Source organism: Saccopteryx leptura, chromosome 3, assembly GCF_036850995.1.
Source record: "Saccopteryx leptura isolate mSacLep1 chromosome 3, mSacLep1_pri_phased_curated, whole genome shotgun sequence".
NCBI classification, from domain to species: domain Eukaryota; kingdom Metazoa; phylum Chordata; class Mammalia; order Chiroptera; family Emballonuridae; genus Saccopteryx; species Saccopteryx leptura.
In genome coordinates, this window is record NC_089505.1 from 46,679,290 (window position 1) to 46,701,244 (window position 21,955).

Genomic DNA, 21,955 nt, shown 5'->3' on the forward strand with positions numbered 1-21,955 from the left:
GAGCTGAGGCCAGGGTTCTCTTGTCCCAGTGGAGCCCAAGTTTTACGTTGATCAGGCGTCCCAGATTTGATTTCCCCACATAGTGAGACATTTTTGCTTAACAGCAAGGCCAGCAGCCTTTTCAAGACTACTCTTGAGGCAGCTGTGAGGATTTTATTTATTAGTGTCGAGACTAAGTGTCATTGGAGGAAAGCTATGACTGACACATAATAAGTTAGTTGCAGAAATTATACAGACAGTTTATTATTTGCAAATTCTTTTGGAGTGCCTGGGTACAGTTTAAGGGGGCCTTGTAGGTGTGTTTCTCTTGGCTGTCCTTGGTCAGAGCGGCATGGAGACAGTCTACGTTCAACGTTGGAGTCTGGGCCCCTACTGCAGAAGGGGAGCCCCTTAGTTTTAGTATTTCTTTTTTGGCCTATGCCTTCTAACAGGTGTCAATTTACAGGATTACCATTTTAAACCACCGTTTTGGAAGTTCCTCGAAGGGAGCCCTTTTTATGTTAATTTATTGAAATGTTACATTAAGTCACTTTTAAGGTGTTTCTAGGAAAGCTTCTTGCTTATGTTAACCTACAGAGTTATGACATTAAGCCACTTTTTTGATTTATATATATCAATAACTTCACATATACACTAACTGGGCTCTGCACGAAAGTCAGAGCCTGCCTATTATATTTGTACACCCTAGATTAATTCTTATTCAGATGGTATAATTTTATTTAATTTCCTTAATTGCTTTTAATATTACATTCTAATTATTTCTATATATTTTCCATATTTTATATATTTAATTATTATAATATTATATTACTGCAACATATCTGGTTTTCGTTTTTTATTTTCCTTCTGTTCAATTTTTCTGATTACTAAAAAAATGCCTTGCTGTTTGACAAAGGACAGGAATTTTGAGATTCTACTTGGGGCTAGGTTGGCCAGTTTCAAATCTCTACCAATGGTTAGAGAGATTGTTTTTAAGAGAGAAACTTTTAAATAAATGTCTTATACAAAAACAAGTGACACATTATAAACAAATTTGCATTGCTCTCTGCTAGTGAAAATGGTAGTGCTTTGATCCATCCCAACTCACTGCCCAGGCATTCTTGGGCTCCTAAACACAGGTGTGAGCCAGCTGCTCTGAACTAGGAAAGGAGAGCAAACCCGCTGCCTGTCGGGATCGTGTTATGGTCTCGGCTTCATCGTATCCTCAGCTCCTAGTAATGAAGTTAGGAACCAGTATAAACCTGGAGGTAACAGCTGAACAGAAAGATCCTCCACAGCAGCACCCACACAGCACTTCTGCTCTTTCTCTTAACTGGTCACCTAGTGTGTGTGCGCGTTCGCGTGCGCGTGCGTGCGTGTGTGTGTGTGCGCGCGCGCGCGTGTGTTTCAGAAATAGTGCATGCAAGGTGGCAAATTAAATGCCTCTGTGGGAAAAAGCAATGCTTCGTGTTCTCAGCGTATTAGTCAGCTGCTTTCATACTTCTCCAGACTGTAAATAGACTGGAAAGCTACTAAAACATGTTCCTGGCGATGAGAAAAGGAAGGGACTCAATGGTTCTTTCCCATTGCTTTTTATCCACTTTAATTTGCCTTTTTATTTCCCGTAGTGGTGGCAAAACAATCCTACTCATCTTTGGGGAGGGGCGGGGGAAGAAATCTCTGCCCTTGATTTCTGTGCTGGGAACATAGCAAGACAAAGCTCTCCCTGGGCTAGCCTGTTTGTCCAGGAGTAAGGATTTTGGCAGCTGCTTTAAGAGTTTGGCTCCCTGATGAGGGCGCTGGTCTCTCCTGGGTGTGGGAGAGGTAAAGAGGACTGGAATCTCATTTAGATCACAGACAAAAAGAAACCAGGAAGTAAAAGAGAAATGATTACAGTCTGTTCATAGCTCAGGATGTTAAAGGCAATAACCTCGGTTGGTTGGTTATTCATTAGCAAAAAGGAAAGAGCCCTGGGGGTCAGGACTGGTCAAACTACAGAGACAGACCTGAAGCAGGCAGAGAGCTCCTGGGAAAAGCAAGATCTGGAGATCTTACCTGGATCTAACATCTTTCTCCTGTTAACTTTCTCTTGGGACAAGAGGCAAGGTGACTCTTTTCTGTTCTCAGATGTTCGTCTAAATAAAGCCTTCTCATTTTTTTTTTTTTGGTTGTTGTTGTGGGATTCCTAAGCAAGCAAGAAGAAAAGGCATCCTGGCACCGAGCAGCTGCCCAGCTCCTGTGCGGTTTCGCTCTGGGACCGCAGCTACAGCCACAGAAAGCGAGCTGGTGAGTCCCTCCATGCAGCCAGGTGTGCCTGACTGTCGCGGAACAGGGTTTTGCACACTCTCCAAAGACTGGTGAATTGGTGCTGATTTCAAAGTTGCCTGTTGGAAGGAAAGAAAGTGAATCTGCAGAGACAAAGGGGAGAGGGAGAAGCCCCTCTCCTCCATTCTCCACCAGGGCAGCATGAGCACCATCTGCCTGAGGCTCTGGGCGTACTTGAAGTCCTGTCTCCCCTGCTTTGTCCGGGAGGCAGACAAACAGGTGGTGATTGAGAACACAGAGGGGATCTGCTCCCCTGATGCTCCCAGGCCACAGGGCCACTACTTTGTGGCCCTATTTGATTACCAGGCTCGGACTGCAGAGGACCTGAGCTTCCGCGCTGGCGACAAGCTCCAGGTCCTGGACAATTCCCACGAAGGCTGGTGGTTCGCCAGGCACTTGGAGAAAAAAAGAGATGGCTTCGGCCAGCAGTTGCAGGGCTATATTCCTTCAAACTATGTGGCTGAGGACAGGAGCCTACAGGCCGAGCCGTGAGTACTACAAACCCACACTTTATCTTTTCACTCTCTGAGGGTGGGTAATGGGGTTCCTTCTTTTTTCTTTTTCTTTTTCTTTTTTTCATTTTTCCGAAGCTGGAAACGGGGAGGCAGTCAGACAGACTCCCGCATGCGCCCGACCGGGATCCACCCGGCATGCCCACCAGGGGGCGATACTCTGCTCCTCTGGGGCGTCGCTCTGTTGCTTCCAGAGCCGTTCTAGCGCCTGAGGCAGAGGCCACAGAGCCATCCCCAGCGCCCGGGCCATCTTTGCTCCAATGGAGCCTCGCTGCGGGAGGGGAAGAGAGAGACAGAGAGGAAGGAGAGGGGGAGGGTTAGAGAAGCAAATGGGCGCCTCTCCTGTGTGCCCTGGCCGGGAATCGAACTCAGGACTCCTGCACGCCAGGCCGACGCTCTACCGCTGAGCCAACCGGCCAGGGCCTGAGTTTCCTTCTTACCTATCTGCAACTCCCTATTTTTCAAAGAGTTGCCTAGAAACTATGAGGAAGTACTGCCAAGAGTTTTCTGATTGAAACACACCTTCCCCTAAGTGACAGTGAACTGGGCAGGTTATTGTTTAAATAACTTCTGTTTCAGGATGTATATCCACAGGCTCTGGGCGTATCTTCATCAATGTCAACATATGGTGCATTTAATACGCTACCTTTTATTTGGCTGTAAAACAAGTTATACCTCACTTTAATGACAAGACTGCATTTTATTTGCAGGTGCATCAGAGATCTTCCTTAAGCCACACTTATAAATCTAAAGTCCTCTCTCTCTCGTACTCTCTCTATCTGTCCTCTCTCTATTTAAAGCATCAACTCCAGCCCTAACTTTAATCTTAATCCCTTTTCATTCTGATAGGTACAGATAAGGTCTAACTAACATTGAAAATACCATTTATAAGATGCTAACTTTTTATTACATTTTCATGACTAGACATTGATTTTTTGAGTCCCAGGTATAACCTTCTGCTACCCAAATTACAATATCATTTCGTTTTTATTGTGATTAAAAAGCTGCCAACTACCCATATATAGTAAGTTTTAACAGGAAAATAATAAAAACATTTTCCTAAAGGGGGAGATAATGACATTACCCTGATATTTGAATACATGTTATGAATTACCGTGGACCCAAAGAGGAAAATTTCATGTATTTATTCACTTATCCATCCATCAGTCTGTCTGTCTATCCATCCATATGCAAGTGCTAGGCACAGTTTTGGCATGGCGAGTGGGGGAAGGGGGAAATTATGGTTGTGGTGGTTGAACATAAAGTAGATAAAACATGGTCTTGACAATGGAAACTTGAGGTCTGGTGGGATAAGAAGCAAGTGGGATCTATTTTTGGCTCTAAAGTTGTTTCTGTCTTGTTCTAGTGACACCTAAGACTGGAATGTCTCTCAGGACTGATTTTTTTTTGAATTTTTATTAATTTTAATGGGGTGACATCAATAAATCAGAGTACATATGTTCAAAGAAAACATGTCCAGGTTATCTTGTCAAAAAATATGGAACGCTTCACGAATTTGCGTGTCATCCTTGTGCAGGGGCCATGCTAATCGTTCCAATTTTAGTATATGTGCTGCTGAAGTGGGCACTCAGGACTGATTTTATAGAGTGAATCCTTAGTAGAGGAACCACTGGGAATTAACTCATTTTCTTAAAATTTTCTTCTTCTTCTTCTTCTTCTTTTTTTTTTTTTTTTTTTACAGACACAGAATCAGAGAGAGGGACAGAAGATAGGGACAGACAGACAGGAACGGACAGAGATGAGAAGCATCAATTATCAGTTTTTCGTTATGTCACCTTAGTTGTTCATTGATTGCTTTCTCATATGTGCCTTGACTGTGGCCTTCAGCAGACTGAGTAACCCCTTGCTCGAGCCAGCAACCTTGGGTCCAAGCTGGTGAGCTTTTTCTTTTTTTTGATCAAGCCAGATGAGCCCACGCTCAAGCTGGCGACTTCGGGGTCTCGAACCTGGGTCCTCTGCATCCCAGTCCAACACTATCCACTGCGCCACCGCCTGGTCAGACAAATTTTTCTTCTTCTTAATGCAAACTTACTGGCCCGGGGAAGGAAATGGTAGGAAAGAGCCATGGAGTGTTGTTGCTGCTTTCCAAACTCAAATCCAAACATGAAAGGGAAGTTGGTGATGTTTTGAAATTCTTTGCAACACTAAGAGCCTATAAATGTTGAGAAGGGTTTATTTTAGGCCTAAACAGAGCTGAATTAAAATAGAGACTTCTGATGTGCAGAATCAATCAGTTCTCAAATGAGAAAATTACCTGCGTGAACATTTGTTTTCTGTGATTATCTATAGAAAATATTATTTATTAGTGCTTACTTATGTGTGTTTTCACTATGATGATTTTCATGTAAGGTATGATATTATGTATGCTATATCCTTCGTGTAACCTATGTATACCATTAGAAGAAACACTATGGTATTAATACTAGTGCCTCGAACACTTAATCTACTACTTTTAAATATATCAATTCATTTAACTGATTAAGGGCTCTGTTTCCTCACCAGTAAGGGCTCTGGATTCCTTGTTGTTTCATATGTAATGGTCCAGCTACATTCATACTTGACATACTTGAAGAAAGCGTGTACTGAAATAAGACAAGCAATTAAAAATGATAATGTTCTGAGGCGCAAGCACTGTGCCTTTACTTATTTAGATTCTCTTTAACAAACAGAAAAAAACCCAACAACTAAAATGTGACTATTTTTTGATTCTCGGGCTATCTGTAGCCAAGAATACTTTTTCCCTCTGCGCGTAACTCCTGACCTTTCCTCTTGGAGTTAGTTCTTAGCAGTGTTCCCATGTGCCATTACTGTCCTACATCTCTTTAGCGGGCTTCCCTTGGGAACTGCATGTCCACTGGAATACAAACTTGATGCTCACAGGACGCTGCTATTGTGCCTCCTGGTTAGAACAGGCCACTTATTTCCTTCCAAGTATACACCATGGCCTTTGCCTGTGAACCCAGATTACTAATGAGGGTTCTTGCTACCAGATGACTAAACTGCTTCATTAATTTGAATGCAGGTAGCCACTACATATCCAATGGAATGACTTAAACTTAATAGTCTTTTGAATGAGGGTGTCCAAGTGGCCCACACAGTATCTTAATAGAAATTATACAAAAATGATTTCCTTTAATATCTTTCTTCAGTGAGTTTCTCAAACACTTTAAAAAAATTTTTTATGAATACTGTGAAAGGTAATGTAGTTTATTTTACAATGAACTCAGTATATAGCATTAAGTAAAGGTTATTGATTATATTCACACGTGTGAGAGGAGAGGCAATGGGAAAACAATGACAGTTGAGTCATCTAATTCCTAATCAGACTAGTTTAATATATATAGTACATTTCAGTATTCAAATGTTTATGTCTTTACTTATGACTTGCGTTAATAAGAAAATAGTACAAATACTTCTGGAGTTATTAGTGCCAGGGCAAACAGTTGAAGCTGTTAGTATTTGGTGTATTTGTTTGTTGTTTTTTAATACTAGAAAACGGAGATGCTAAACAATGAACTAGACTATTGTTAAAAGATAAACCTATTTAATACTTGATTATTATTCCACCTATAAATGCTTTACCTTTTCTGAATATTTTGTATTAGGTAATGTAATAAACTTATTCTCTCTACTTCCTTCTTTCTCCAGGCTCTGTTCCCTAAGATCAGAAAGGTTATTTATTTACTTTCCAGTTTTATTGAGAAATAATTGACATACATCAATGTATAAATTTAAGGCATACCTCATGATGGTTTGACTTATATATTGTGAAATGAGTACCAGAATAGGTTCAGTTAACATACAACTGCTTGTCTAGATACAAGAAAAAGAAAATAAAGAATAAACGAAAAAAGAAAAAAATTTCCCCTTTTGATGAGAAGTCATAGTATTTTCTCTCTTAATAACTTTGCTATATATCATATAGCAGTGTTAGCTTTAGTCATCATGTTGTACATTACTTCCCTAATACTTAACTAAATTATAACTGGAAGTTTGTACCTTTTGATCACAATCCTTCATCTCTGGTAACTATAAAGCTGATTTCTTTTCCTATGAGTTTGGTTTTTTTGTTTGTTTGTTTTTGTAAAATCTACAGATTTTACTTCACATATAAGTGACATCATACAGTATTTTCTTTTTATATCTGACTTATTTCTCTTAGCATAATGACCACAAAGTTCATTCTTGTAATAAATGGTAAGATTTCCTCTTTTTTCTATGTCTGAATAATATATAATAATAATAATAATTATTATTATTATTATTATTATTATTATTATTATTAAGTGAGAGGTGGAAGGTAGGGAGGCAGAGACAGACTCTCACATGTGCCCTGACCAGGATCCACTGGAAAGCCCCTGCAGGGCCATTTTCTGCCCATCTGACGCTGCAGCTCCATTGTTTGGCAACCAAACTATTTCAGTGCCTGAGGTGAGGCCATGGAGCCATCCTCGGCTCCAATGGCCAAATTGCTGGAACCATCCTAGCCATGGCTGTGGGAGGGGAGGAGAGAGAGAAGGAGAGGGGAAGGGAAAGGGTGGAGAAGCAGATGGTTGCTTCTCTTGTGTGCCTTTACCAGAAATTGAACCTGGAATTTCCTCACACTGGGCTGATGTTCTACCACTGAGCCAACAAGCCAGGGCCTAAATAATATTTTGTTGTATACATGTATCACAACTTCTTTATCCAATTATCCATTGATGAACACTTAGGTTTTTCCATGTCTTGGCTGTTATAAATAATGCTACTATAAACATGGAGCTATGGATACCTTTTTGAGTCAGTATTTTCATTTCTTTTGGATAATTCCCAGAAGTGAAATTGCTGGATTATATGGTAGTTTTAATTTTTGAGAATCCTCTATACTGTTTTCCATAATAGCTGTATCAATTTATAATGCTACCAGCAGTGCACAAAGGTTTTCTTTTCTCCACATCCACACACTAGCATTTGTTACTGTATCTCCCCATGTAAAAGATGCACCTTAATGTTGAGGCCTGAAATTTGAAAAAAGATATGTTACATAAAGTTATTGAAATAAAGTTTTATTCATCATAAAATTTATACAACTCCTCATTACTGTCAAAACTCCCTCCATTAGCTTGTCCTCATCTACTTCTGATGACAAATCACTGTCTTCATATATTGCCTCGTCCTCAGTTTCATCTATGGCATTTGAAATGCCACACTTCTTAAATGACTTGACAATGATCTCGATCTTGATATTATCCCAGGTTCTTTTCACCCAGGAATAAACTTCTATAGTTGGTTTCTTCACTCTTCGTTCTGGTGTCAAATTGTCCCCAGAAGACTTCATCCATTGGTTCCATTCGTCTCTTATGGCAGCTTTGAAGGGTTTGTTAATGCTGACATAAAGTTGTTGGAGCTGGGATGTCAAGCTTCCAGGTATGATGGCAAGTTTGTTTTTTTTTTTCGCTCTGCAGCAATCTTCTTTGTGTTTTTTGTTATGTGTGTCCTGAACTGATCAAGCACCAATAGGGCAGGTTTGCATAAGAGCCGACCTGGTCTCCTTCTCCAAACTTTCCTTTTTTTTTTTTTTTAACAGAGACAGAGAGAGAGTAAGAGAGAGGGATAGATAGGGACAGACAGACAGGAATGGAAAGAGATTAAAAGCATCAATCATCAGTTTTTCGTTGCGACACTTTAGTTGTTCATTGATTGCTTTCTCATATGTGCCTTGACTATGGGCCTTCAGCAGACTGAGTAACCCTTTGCTCAAGCCAGCGACCTTGGGTCCAAGCTGGTGAGATTTGCTCAAACCAGAAGAGCCTGCGCTCAAGCTGGCGACCTCGGAGTCTTGAACCTGGGTCCTTGGCATCCCAGTCCAACACTCTATCCACTGCACCACTGCCTGGTCAGGCTCCAAACTTTCTAAAACCAGATCTTCATCCCATCCTGATCCATCCAACCCTTGTCATGAATGTGGACAATCACTCCTCAAGGAATGTCTTCTTTTGACATTGTTTTGTGTTTGAAAATTAGCATAAGAGGCAGCTTGGTTCTGTCGGCACAAGCTAGAACAACTGTATAATGGCTCTTTTCATGTCCACTTGTCTTCACAGCTACAGTTTTCACCCCCTTCTTATCAACAGTTCTGTACTTGGGACATCAAATTGAAGGGGGACTTTGTCCATATTTGCAATCTATCCCAACTCAAACTGATATGTCTTCTGACAATGAATGACAAAACAATGAAATTCAAGGACCTTCTGCTCATAACTTTCAGGCATCTTTTGGGCAAGTCTGTTGCGTGTACACATGCTTAGTCAATTTTGTTTCATGAATCTGAAGCACCAACTGTGACCTCCTTTGAAATTAGTAACTTCTTTTTCATAAGCTATTCTTCTTGCCTCATGTTGAACGATCTTTGTGGACACAAGTATTCCAATTGCCCTTTGCTCTTCAATCCATATCTTCAATTCTGTCTCTAAATCAGGCCATTTGGCTGACTTGCCTCTCATGGCTTTCTTCTGCTGTGGCGTTTTCAGTAGGGTTTCTTCTTCCTGTAGCCCGTCTCAGTTGGAGGAGACCAAACTTACATTCAGCAGCACGATTTCCATTAACTTTTGCTAAGTGGATTACTTTTAGCTTGAATTCAGCACCGTGTGAAAATCTTTTCTGAACCATTTCTGGACAGAACATGGCAAAATGTAACCTACTGTAATATGCTGGTAACAAGTGCGAAAAAGCAGGAAATGCAAGTAAAAAAACAACAACAACAACTACAACCACTGTAAAAGGTGCACCCAGTTTTTAGACCCCAGGTTTTTCAAAAAAGCGTGCATCTTATACATGGGGAAATATGGTAATTTTTGTCTGTTTTGATGATGGCCATTTTAACAGGCATGAAGTGATGTCTCATTGTGTTTATTTGCATTTCTCTAGTGACTAGTGATGTTGAGCATCTTTTTATATGTCTGTTTGCCTCTCATCTATCTTATTGAAGTTAAGATGTCTTTTGCCCACTTTTTAATTGCATTATTATTATTATTTCTTTATTTTTCTGAAGTGAGAAGTGGGGAAAGAGAGAGATGAGAGACAGATTCCTGCATGCACCTGACTGGGATCCACCTGGCCTGCTCACCAGGGGGCGATGCTCTGCCCATTTGGGGCTTTGCTCCGCTGCAACCAGAGCCATTCTAGCACCTGAGATGGTGGCCATGGAGACATCCTCAGTGCCCAGGCCCACTTTGCTCCAATGGAGCCTTGGAGCATGAAATAGTGTGAGGGGAAGAGAGATATTGAGAGAAAGGAGAGGGGAAGGGTGGAGAAGCAGATAGGCACTTCTCCTGCGCTCCCTGGCCGGGAATCGAACCCGGGACTTCCACATGCCAGGCTGACGCTCTACCAGCGAGCCAACTGGCCAGGGCCGCATTATTATTATTATTATTATTTTATTTGTTATTGAGTTGTATGAGTTCTTTATATAGTATATATATACTTTATATAGTATATATATCCTTATCCCTTATCCGATAATAGTTTGCAAATATTTTTTTCTTTCTCTGAGTGGTTTTTAAATTTTGTTGATGGTTTTTCTTGCTGTGCAGAAAGAAGCATTTTAATTTGATGCAATCCCACTTATTTACTTTTGATTTTGTTGCTTGTGCTTTAGGTGTCATATCCAAAAATATCATTCCCATGACCCATGTCAAGGAACTTTATTCATATATTTTCTCTAGGAGTTTTATGGCTTTAGGGCTAACATTTAAGTCTTTAATCTACTTTAAGTAAATTTTTGGGAATGGTGTTAGATATGGGTCCAGTTTCATTCTTCTACATGTCAATATCCAATTATCCCAATGCCATTTATTGAAAAGACCTCCTTTTCTCCATTAAATATTCTTGGCTTCTTGTTATATTACAGGAGGTTCTCAGGTAATGACATTCTTGGCATACAACGCTCACCCCGATAAAAACTTAAATTTTTAAAAAAAATTTTTTGGGTTTACGATGCTCACTCTGATAAAAAACTTTAAAAAATTGAGACATGACTGTTTCAGCTTATGCCATTATTGTCATATTTATGGACTATGTAGGTGAACTAGTTTGGTTGCATGTGGCAGAAGAATATTCTGTAACATGAAATAGTGTGAGGGAGTTGGCATCCCCCACCCCCGTATGCTTACCTACACCATTTTGAACTGTTAAAACTATAAGTGTTCCATCTGTGTTAGTCTAGGGCAGGGGTCGGGAACCTATGGCTTGCGAGCCAGATGTGGCTCTTTTGATGGCTGCATCTGGCTTGCAGACAAATCTTTAATAAAAAAAAATAATAACATTAAAAATATAAAACATTCTCATATATTACAATCCATTCATTTCCTACAGCTCATGTTCATGGTTGCAGGTGGCTTGAGCCAATCACAGCTGTCCTCTGGGACAACACCAAATTTTTATTGGATAATTCGAAACATACACAGGTCATTGTATGGCTCTCACAGAATTACATTTTAAAATATGTGGCGTTCATGGCTCTCTTATCTGAAAAGTTTCCCGACCCCTGGTCTAGGGAGTGTTTTGACTTACACCAAAATTCAGGTTATGTCACTGTTGTAGGAGGAACGGAACTATGTGGTAACCTGAGGACCCTCTTGATTATGTTCCATTGGTCTTTTTGTATGCTTTTATGCCAGTACTATACTGTTTTGATGATTACAGCTTTATAATATTTGAAATCAGAAAGTATGATGTCTTCTGCTGTGCTCTTTATTTTCAGAGTTTCTTTGGCTATTCAGGGTCATTTGCTGTTCCATATACATTTTAAGACTTTTTCTACTTTCATAAAAAATACTACTGGACATGGGATAACTTTCCATTTATTTGTATCTATTTTTATTTCTTTCATCACTGTCTTGTAGTTGTCATAGTAGAGATCTTTCACCTTCTTAATTAAATTTATTTCTAGGTATTTTAATAGTTTCGGACTATTTTATATGGGATCTACTTCTTTATTTCTTTTTGAGAAAATTCGTTTTTATTGTATAGAAACTCTACTGATTTTTGTATATTAATTTTGTATTCTTTAGCTTTACTGAATTCATTGATTAGATCTAACAGGTTTTTGGTTGAGTCTTTAGAATTTTCTTTATATAAAATAGTGCTATCTCCAAATAAATACAAATTTTCTTTCTTTCTTTCTAGTTCTGGCACCTTCTTTTTATTTTTGTTGCCTGATTGCTCTAACTACACTTCTAATACTATGTTGAGTAAGAGAGATGAGAGTGAGCACCTTTTCCTTATTCTTGATCTTAGAGGAAAAAGCTTTCAATATTTCACCATTGAGAATGATGTTAGTGATGGGCTGGTCAATTATGGCCTTTATGATATTGAGATATGTTCTTTCTGTACCTAATTTGGTAAGAGTTTTTATTCTAAATGGATGTTGAATTTTGTCAAATGTTTTTCTGCATCTATTGAGATGGTCATTTGCTTCTTTTCTTTCATTCTGTTAATGTAATGTGTCACACTGATTGATTTGCATATGCTGAACCATCCTTGCACCCCAGGGATAAATCCCACATGATCATGTCTAGTATATGACTTTTAAAAATTTTTTTATTCGGCCTGACCAATGGTGGCGCAGTGGATAAAGTGTTGACCTGAAATAATAGGGTTGCTGGTTCAAAACCTTGGGCTTGGCCACATATGGGAAGAACTACTGTGAGTTGTTGCTTCTCACTTCTCTCCCCGCTTTTTTTCTGTATTTCTCTCTAAAAAATTATTGATTTGAGAGAGAGAGAGAGAGAGAAAGATAGAGAAAGAGAGATTGGATGGAAGAGAGAGAAGCATCAACTGGTTGTTTCACTTAGTTGTGAACTCACTGTTTGTTTCTCATGTGTGCCCTGACCTGGGATCAAACCCATGACCTCAGGTTCTATCCACTGAGCAACCAGATGGGGCCTAGTGTATGATTCTTATAATGTGCTACTTATTTTGGTTTGCTAGAATTTTTGCATCATCAGGGATATTGGCCTGTTCTTTATATATATTTTTTAAATGGGAGAGAAATTAGACATAATCTACCTTTACTTGGAAATATGATGAGGAGAAAAAGCAATTCAGAAAATACTTCTGGTCCTAGTATATATTTAAATATATATATATTGTATATATATATATACATATGTATATAATATATATATTTTTTATTCTAGTATTGTCTTTTTCCAGTTTTGGTATCAGGATCATGTTGGCCCTGTGAAATGAGTTTGGAAGTGTTTCCTCCTCTTTGATTTTTTGGCAAGAATTTAGGTTTGGTGTTCATTCTTTTTTATATATTTGGTAAAAGTCACCAATGAAGCCATTTAGTCGTAGGGTTCTATTTCTTGGGAAATTTTTGATTACTGATTCAATCTCCTTACTAGTAATTGAATAAACCCTTCTTAATGATTTCTTTTGTCTTTGCAATGATGATTATATTTATTTTATCCTCAGTTTGAATTCCTAGATCCTTTCATAGATGCGTGTTCTTTTTCCACATATTCAACATGGAATCCCTCAAATACCTTGCTCTTAGGGTCTGATTACTCAGAATGCTCTTTACATTTTTTAATGCACAGTGTTTTTATTTATTTATTTATTTATTTATTTATTTATTTGCATTTTTCTGAAGCTGGAAACAGGGAGAGACAGTCAGATAGACTCCCACATGTGCCCGACCGGGATCCACCCGGCACGCCCACCAGAGGCAACGCTCTGCCCACCAGGGGGCGATGCTCTGCCCATCCTGGGCCTCGCCATGTTGCGACCAGAGCCACTCTAGCGCCTGAGGCAGAGGCCACAGAGCCATCCTCAGCACCCGGGGCATCTTTGCTCCAATAGAGCCTTGGCTGCGGGAGGGGAAGAGAGAGACAGAGAGGAAGGCGCGGCCGAGGGGTGGAGAAGTAAATGAGTGCTTCTCCTATGTGCCCTGGCCGGGAATCGAACCGGGTCCTCCACACGCTAGGCCAATGCTCTACCGCTGAGCCAACCGGCCAGGGCCAATGCACAGTGTTTTTAGAGATATGGTTAAAGTTCACCAAAAAATAATAGTATGTAGCCTGACCAGGAAGTGGATCAGTGGATAGAGCATTGGACTGGGACACAGAGGACCCAGGGTCAAAACCCTGAGGTCGCTGGCTTGAGTGCAGGCTCACCAGCTTGAGCGAGGTGTCTCTGGCTTCAGCATGGGATCATAGACATGACCCCATGGTCGCTGGCTTGAGCCCAAAAGTCGCTGGCTTGAAGCCTGAGGTCGCTGGCTTGAGCAAGGGGTCACTTGCTCTGCTGTAGCCCCCTAGTCAAGGCACATATGAGAAAGCAATCAATGAACAACTAAGATGCCGCAATGAAGAATTGATGCTTCTCATCTCTCTCCCTTCCTGTCTGTCCTGATCTGTCCCTCTCTCTGTCTCAAATAATAATAATAATAATAATAATAATATAATAATAATAATATGTAAATTACATAGCAATCCTGGAACCAAGACCAATGACTTTAAATTTCATTGTTTTCATTGTAAAAAAGTTCAAGTAATGCAACATATTGATGAAAAGCAAAATGGTCAACATTTACATAATTTACTCCTAGCATTGTTTATATACAAAGAGTTTATAAAGTTGTTTGCCTAATTGTTTAGGTGTGCTTTAGATGATGTCCACATACTTTCATCTTATATTGGACTAGGACCAGAAGTATTTTCTGGATTGCTTTTTTCCCTCATCTTATTTCTAAGTAAAGGTAGATTATGTCTAATTTCTCTCCTATTCAGCATTTTATGGGCTGCCTTGAAAAAGAAAGCGAGGATGTATATTTGTAATTTGTTGGATAATTTATGCTTATTGGATAAGAGTATTAAAATTTTATAATGTATAAAGTAAAGGGAATTTCTTTCCATTCTCATATTTTCCTAATCATAATCTTCTTTAATTGGTAAGATAAGAGTTCTTTCAAGATTTTATCTAATTTAAGGTTGTTGCAATTGTCTGGCTTGAAGAAAGTGGTATGGAGAAGTAAAGTGGTATATTCTCAAAAAGAAAATTGTCTTACACCACCATTTTACTTTTTAAAAATTTTACTTATTAATTTTTAGATAGAGGAGGTTAGGGGGAGGTGAGCAGGAAGCATCAACTCGTAGTAGTCACTTCCCGTATGTGCTGTGATGGGGCAAGCCCAGGGTTTCGAGCAGACGACCTGAACATTCCAGGTCCATGTTTTATCCACTGCGCTACAACATGTCCAGTTTATAGCGTCTTTTTTGTTTTAAGAATGAGGGACTTTTTTTAGGTTCTTTTTTTAGATTTTTATTTATTCATTTTTATTGGAGAGAGAGAGAGAGAGAGAGAGAGAGAGAGAGAGAGAAGAGAAAAAAAAGAACAGGGGTAGGAGCAGGAAGCATCAACTCCCATTATGTGCCTTGACCAGGCAAACATGGGGTTTCGAACCGGCAACCTCAGCATTCCAGGTCGATGCTTTATCCACTGCGCTACCACAGGTCAGGCCAAGTCTGTAGCACCTTTGTGAAGTAGAATTAAAGCTTTACTATTTAATAATTTGTATGTTGTTTAATTTAATAATTATCCAATACAAGTTGTATACTGTGTTCCTAGTTATTTTCAATCTAGATGTCCATAGATTTCCTTCTCAACTGGGATATGAAGCCACTTTTGAATCTTAAATTAAAGGTAGAGGAACAATGGTTTAAAATTAATTAGAATATTCACAAACTATTCTGACATGCAGTTTGAATAATTTAAATCTCTAGAAAATCACCTTTGGGCAAGCAGTCTTAAAACTGTTCTTTATCCAAATCATTTATTTTTTTCCCTTTGTGCTAGTTTTTAGGAAAGACTAAATGCGTATATATGGAAAAACAAAAATAATACATTTTTAGTTTCTTCTCTCTAGAACAAAGTACATTTAAACACCATTGTTTTAGAAGCTAAGTAATAAAATAGGTTTACATATGTAAGTAAAATACATTATAAAGACACATAGGCTGTTTATAAATTAAATGTTTTGGATAAGTCCAAGATAATTTTAGTACAAATAATTTAAATCAACAAAAACATATTCATATGCCAGGAGATTAATTTTAAAAGTTTATTATTAAATAGTTTCATTACCTGTAGAAGTATGATGCATTCTTCTTGTTTTATTCCTTGTTGTAAAAATAACAATATGAAAAATATATTGCTAAAATAACTAATTTAGAAAAAATTATATTTCAGGTATAATAATATATAATATTTCCTGTTAATATAACTGTATTTAAGTTTTATTTACATTAAGAAAATGATAATTAGTTGCTAAATTAAAATATGTTTTATAAGAATGATGGCCAACTCATAGAAGTGAGGAAAAAAGGAACCAGATGAACTGCATTAAAATCACACTTCAACTGTAAGTGTAATTAATAGTAGTTTGAAAATATTGGCTAACAACAGTAAAACTTGACTCCATGGATCTCAAAATACCTTTGAGAAGCAGCGAAGTGGCATAGTATGAAGTCATTAGGCAGGAGTCAATGTCTTCTAGGAAAATTGATAAAATTAAAAAACTTTAAAAGTTTTAATTGTAATATGCCATTCAGAACCATTTTTCCTCTAGTAAAAGTATTATGGGTTTTTTTTCCCAGATTTTCAAAAATTACTAGTGATGAAAAAATTTTTATCTGAGTGAAATAACTCATAAGCTGCTGTTTCAGCCCTGAATATTACAACCTAAGTTCCAACTTGGTCTAATTCATTTTTTATATTTTATTGGTTTATTTTTTCAAATTGGTTTTGTTTTCTTTTAAGTGAATTTATTTAAAGTTTGGTTTGTTGCACCTGACCAGGTGGTGGAGCAGTGGTTGGAGCATCGGACTGAGATGCGAGGACCCGGTCCGAGACCCCGAGGTCGCCAGCTTGAGCGTGGGCTCATCTGGTTTGAGCAAAATAAAAAAAAGCTCACCAGCTTGGACCCAAGGTCGCTGGCTCGAGCAAGAGGTTACTCGGTCTGCTGAAGGCCCGCGGTCAAGGCACATATGAGAGAGCAGTCAATGAACAACTAAGGTGTCGCAATGCGCAACGAAAAACTAATGATTGATGCCGCTTATCTCTCCGTTCCTGTCTGTCTGTCCCTGTCTATCCCTCTCTCTGACTCTCTCTCTGTCCCTGTAAAAAAAAAAGAAAAAAGATTTGGTTTGTCTCTGTAGATATATCCTGGTGTTACTTTTTTTTTTTTTGTATTTTTTTGAAGTTGGAACCGAGGAGGCAGGGAGGCAGTCAGACAGACTCCCGCATGCACCGGACCGGGATCCACCCGGCATGCCCACCAGGGGGGCGATGCTCTGCCCATCTGGGGCATTGCTCTGTTGCAACTAGAGCCATTCTAGCGCCTGAGGCAGAGGCCATAGAGCCATCCTCAGCGCCCAGGCCAACTTTGCTCCAATGGAGCCTCGGCTGCGGGAGGGGAAGAGAGAGACAGAGGAAGGAGAGGGGGAGGGGTGGAGAAGCAGATGGGTGCCTCTCCTGTGTGCCCTGGCCAGGAATCAAACCCGGGACTCCTGCATGCCAGGCCGATGCTCTACCACTGAGCCAACCGGCCAGGGCCGGTGTTACTTTTTGATGATTTCATCAAACTGATATTTTCAAAGTAGACACAACATTCTATCTGACAAAGGAGTACTAATTTTTGTTAAGCAGCTACTATGTCCTGTCCACTAGGTCTTGAGGCTAACACAAAAACAAACAAGACTTTGCCTAAATTAAATCTGGTTATCAGCTCAAAAAATTTCCTTCGAATTTTCTAACTGCCAACACCACAGTCAGAATCTATATGGTAAGTAAAAATCAGAGCAATATTTGGGTTTTTCTGGTAGATATCTATTAACTAGGTCCAAACATTAGTAGTGTAGAGTTGTCATTGAAATATGATGCTGGTTGCCCTTTATGCATCTGGCTTTGTCATGACTTTGCTGTGTGACTTTGAGCAAATTATTTGACCCCTCTGCTTCAGTTTCTTATTTGTAAAATAGGAATAAAAATAACTTCTATTTTCTAGACTCGCATGCAACATAAATGAGATAATTTGTACAGGAAACGTGTACCATAGAGAAACTGACAAACAGTGAGCTCTTAACAAATGTTATTTATTATTTAGTTGGGCAGCTCCTCCTTTATTTCCGTCTACATGGGTCATATACCTGCCTCTAGCCTCAGCTCACAAGCTGAGCATCTTTCAGTCTTTCTTTCAGACTCTCCCTCACCTGTGGTCTTGGGCTTCACATTCTCCTGCTTGCAAATCTCTCTCGCCTCTTCGTTTTCTGAGCAGCTCTCATGCATCCTTTAGGACTCGCCTCGTTTGTTCCTCTCTCCCTGAAGCTTTCCCTGACATTCTAGACTACATTAGGTGCTCCTGCTCAGAGTCTTTAACCTCCTTTGTCATCATTATTGCTTATTTATTTTCTGCAAGACTGTAAGCTCAGAATGTGGTAGGTGGGAAGGGGAGCCATTCATTGTCTTAGGCCCTAGAGCTTAGTGTGGTGCCTACAAATATTGGTTGGGTAGATGAATATGAATAATTAAATAAATGATTAGTTATCTACAAATCTTAGGTATTTTAAAGAGCAATGACAGAGCCATCTCTTTTCTTCAACTGTACCTCTCTAAATTGCTTTTTTACCTACCAGAAAAATCTGAGTTTCCTCATCAAAGGCATAGGCTGTTCTGCATTCTTTTCTCAGTGAATTGTTCATGCCTTATTTTTTTTTTATTAGACTCATAGTCTTAATAGCATAAGTTCCAGGCTCCCAGAAATTAGTGGCTCTAATCCACCCCTGGAGAAAAAAACTTAGAGGTTGCAGACATATTTGAATATTCTTTATAATGTAGAATGAATATGAAGCCAGTAACACATTGTGAATCTCATTGAAGTGGCATCTAAAAATCACATTTATGTATATTAAACCATACTGTGGTTATATTTAGAGTAAAAGAATTATTGGTCTGAGCTTTTAAATGGACAGAAAACCAAAACCCAATTTATAAAATTAATGTTGTGAGCCAGACTTGTAAATTCAGTTTTTGTACTCAACATGCATAATTTCAAATTATTATGTATATAAGATAATTTTCAGTTTGTGCATACTAAAAGTTTGACTATTTTATTAACTACTAATAGATTTTTCAATGCTACAGTCTAAAACATTACTGAACAAAATAATTATATGTTCCTTTTTACTCATTTTCTTACTAATTAGCTAATTTTTCTGCAGCATCCTCTGACTCCCATTTTTAATAGGGATTCTTAGCACTTGTTAGTACTGGAAGGGTTAGGCCAGTTTTTCTGGGGAAGGTAATTATGGAGATGAATAGAAGTTTGAACGACCTCCTTATGACCATTTTTCTGAAGCTTGCAACTTTAGTATTCACTTATGTTGATATTTCTCTGAAGATTAATGTAACAGAAAAATTTTGCTAAAGTGCATAGATGCAAATGTAGGTCACGTGATCTGTATTTACCACTTTCTTGCTTATTTGGCTCATTTCAAGTGCTATAATAGACTATTTCTTATGTAAGATCTTTTTGTTATGATGTCATTTTTTTCTACAAGTCTTTCAGTTAGAATTTTCTCATATTTAAAATTTGAATTAATTTAGATTTTTAATATATTATTTTTTATTCATGAGGCATATTCTATACTGCCTTTAAATTCAGACTAGGTCTCTTAATTAAAGATTTTTTTTCAATACTGTGCCTTTTTAAAGGTAAAAGGAGAATGCAGTTCAAGGAGTACTATTATTAAGAACTTTGGCAATTCAAGAAGTATTATTAAGAACTTTTGAACTTTATATTGGATATCTAATTTGAAAGTCACTTAGAATCTAATATCCAAGTAAAAATTTCCACTAATACAAACGTTTCCTATTACACTGTATGCATGCTTTGGATTATTCGAAAGAATTCCCTATGGTTCCCATGAAAGGCCAATATTGTTGATAGATTTAGTTACTCTAACATTATTCTGATCTCACTGCTTCTTTTTGGCCATTTATGAATATTAATCAGTTACAAATATCAAGATTCCCATCACAGGAGGGACATAATCCTGTAAGCCCAAGAATTGTGCCACTTGAGCAGTCACTGTCAGGAAGAATGCTTTTGTGATTTCTGTGAAGTAAGACTAGGGCTTCTTCTCCAAAATCTTTTCAGCATTTTTAGTCATTGAACAAGAAAGAGTCTATGTGAGTCATGTATTCATTCAATAAATTTTTGCATGTATTTACTTAATCAAAGGCAATGATTTTTGCAGAGTGGGAGATATCAAAATGAGTAAGACCATGCTTCTCTAGAGAATTTTGCAACCTCTGGAGGTAAGACTGATACCAAGAGCATATGCCAATGTCTTTCAGCTGCAGACCACCAGTAACACACTCTAGTGGTTTATTATTCATTACAGGGAAAGAGAACGTGCACCATACACAACAGTGGAGCATCTCCGTAAGAGTGTGTTAGAAAAGATGCATTATAACATTTGGGCTGTATGATTTTGGGGAAGATTTAAAGAAGCAAGACTTTGCTTTAGATTGCTATTAGGAAGAGGGGATAAATGTATGATTGTATGTATTAGCTTGACATTAGAGCTGTAATTGGTATAGAAACAGCAGTTACTTGTGTTAACCAAGCTACATGAATGTTTGGGCATTTTTGTGGTTGGAGAATAACCATGAAAATTTTTATGGGTGTTCGGACATGATTAAGAGTGATCTGATCTTGTTTTTTGATCCATCAGGGTAACAGAGTGGCCTTGTCTGATGTTGATGTTCTGTGAGGTTGTTTATGTTCAACAGGAGAATAGGAAGGCCTAATCATATGTGCTGGGCCAGCTCCTGGGTGACAGGGCTGCCTTTCTCTTCTTCAGCTAGCATAAGGCAGATGCTGGTAAATGCTATGGGAGTAGTACAAACAGTCATAAAGCATGCAGTTAAAAAATTGTTTAATGGAGCTAGGAAAAAGCAAATACATGGATGAAGGTTTGCAAATATAGAAGAGATCAGTCCTGGTTAAGAGAAAAATCACACCGTTTTCTTAGGGTTCAGCTCACATGACCCTTTTTAGAGAAGCTTTTTCTAACCCTCATATTTGTTCTCATGATTTTACATTTCTTGTGAGAAGAGCAATAGTTAATAGTAACTGCTGTTTATTGAGGGCTTACCATTGTACCACTCACCACACAAGTAACTTCACTCGCATTACGTTATGTATTACAACCTTATGAAGAGAACACCGGTGTTACTTCCATTCACAGATGAAGAGACTGAAGCTAGGAGAGTTGATGCAAACTGCTCAAGGCTACTCAACTAATAAATGATGGGATTGAGAGTTGCTTGCTCCCAGCCTGCCTCCTGAACCTGGACTTTTATCATCTAATGGCTAATTGTAAAATTTCCATCATTCACATGAGACTATGAAGTTTTTCAGGGAAGAAGAATACTTGTGCTTCCTGTATCATGACTGGAAAACGCTTTAAGACAGCGTTTCTGCTCCATAGAATTTATAATCTCCAGAGATAAGATCATGAATTTCTTCATGGAATTGCAAATTCCCTGTAGTGGAAACACTGTCTTATTCAGTTTTACTCAGTGCTTATTGATGAGACAATTCAGTACAAGTTGCTGAATATGGAGAAAAGGAAGTAAAGGTATGTTGAAGGGTTGGTAAGTTGTATGGTTTGCTTGAAGCATCCACAGAGAGAGCAATGAGAAATAAGTCGGAAGAAGAGGAGGGGGCAAGTATTTGGAAAAGACCGTGTGTGCCAGGTCAAAGAGTTTGGATTTTGTCTGATAAATACATGGAAAGTAGAGCTTTGAAAAGATGGGGATGATGTGGGACAGATAGGGGAAGAGAGAAACTAGGCAGGGGTAGAAAAGTTGTTCCGAGGGTCCTCAGTATGGTCATGAGGGCTTAATTTCAACCTCTGGTGCTTTAAAAAAATACAAAAGGAAGAGTAGGGAGTGGAACCATCTCATAATTGGAAAATCAAGGAAACTTAGGGAAAGGGAAATAACATTTTTAAGTACCTTCAATTGGCTAAGCACACAAAATTATATACCTAAGCTAATTTAATTTT

The 21,955-nt window shown here is 38.6% G+C and overlaps 1 protein-coding gene and 1 pseudogene across 1 annotated transcript in view; one reads left to right on the forward strand and one right to left on the reverse strand.

The window, feature by feature from the left end:
- The first annotated feature begins 1,878 nt into the window (after positions 1 to 1,878).
- The window catches only part of FRK (fyn related Src family tyrosine kinase), a 133,610-nt gene continuing 113,533 nt past the window's right edge, over positions 1,879 to 21,955 (forward strand). The window contains exon 1 of the mRNA XM_066373417.1: positions 1,879 to 2,792. Within this exon, the coding sequence (XP_066229514.1) occupies positions 2,446 to 2,792 (347 nt within the window). The 5' untranslated portion in view covers positions 1,879 to 2,445. The remainder of the gene's footprint in view (positions 2,793 to 21,955) is intronic.
- Positions 4,309 to 4,404, reverse strand: LOC136401966 (U6 spliceosomal RNA; annotated as a pseudogene).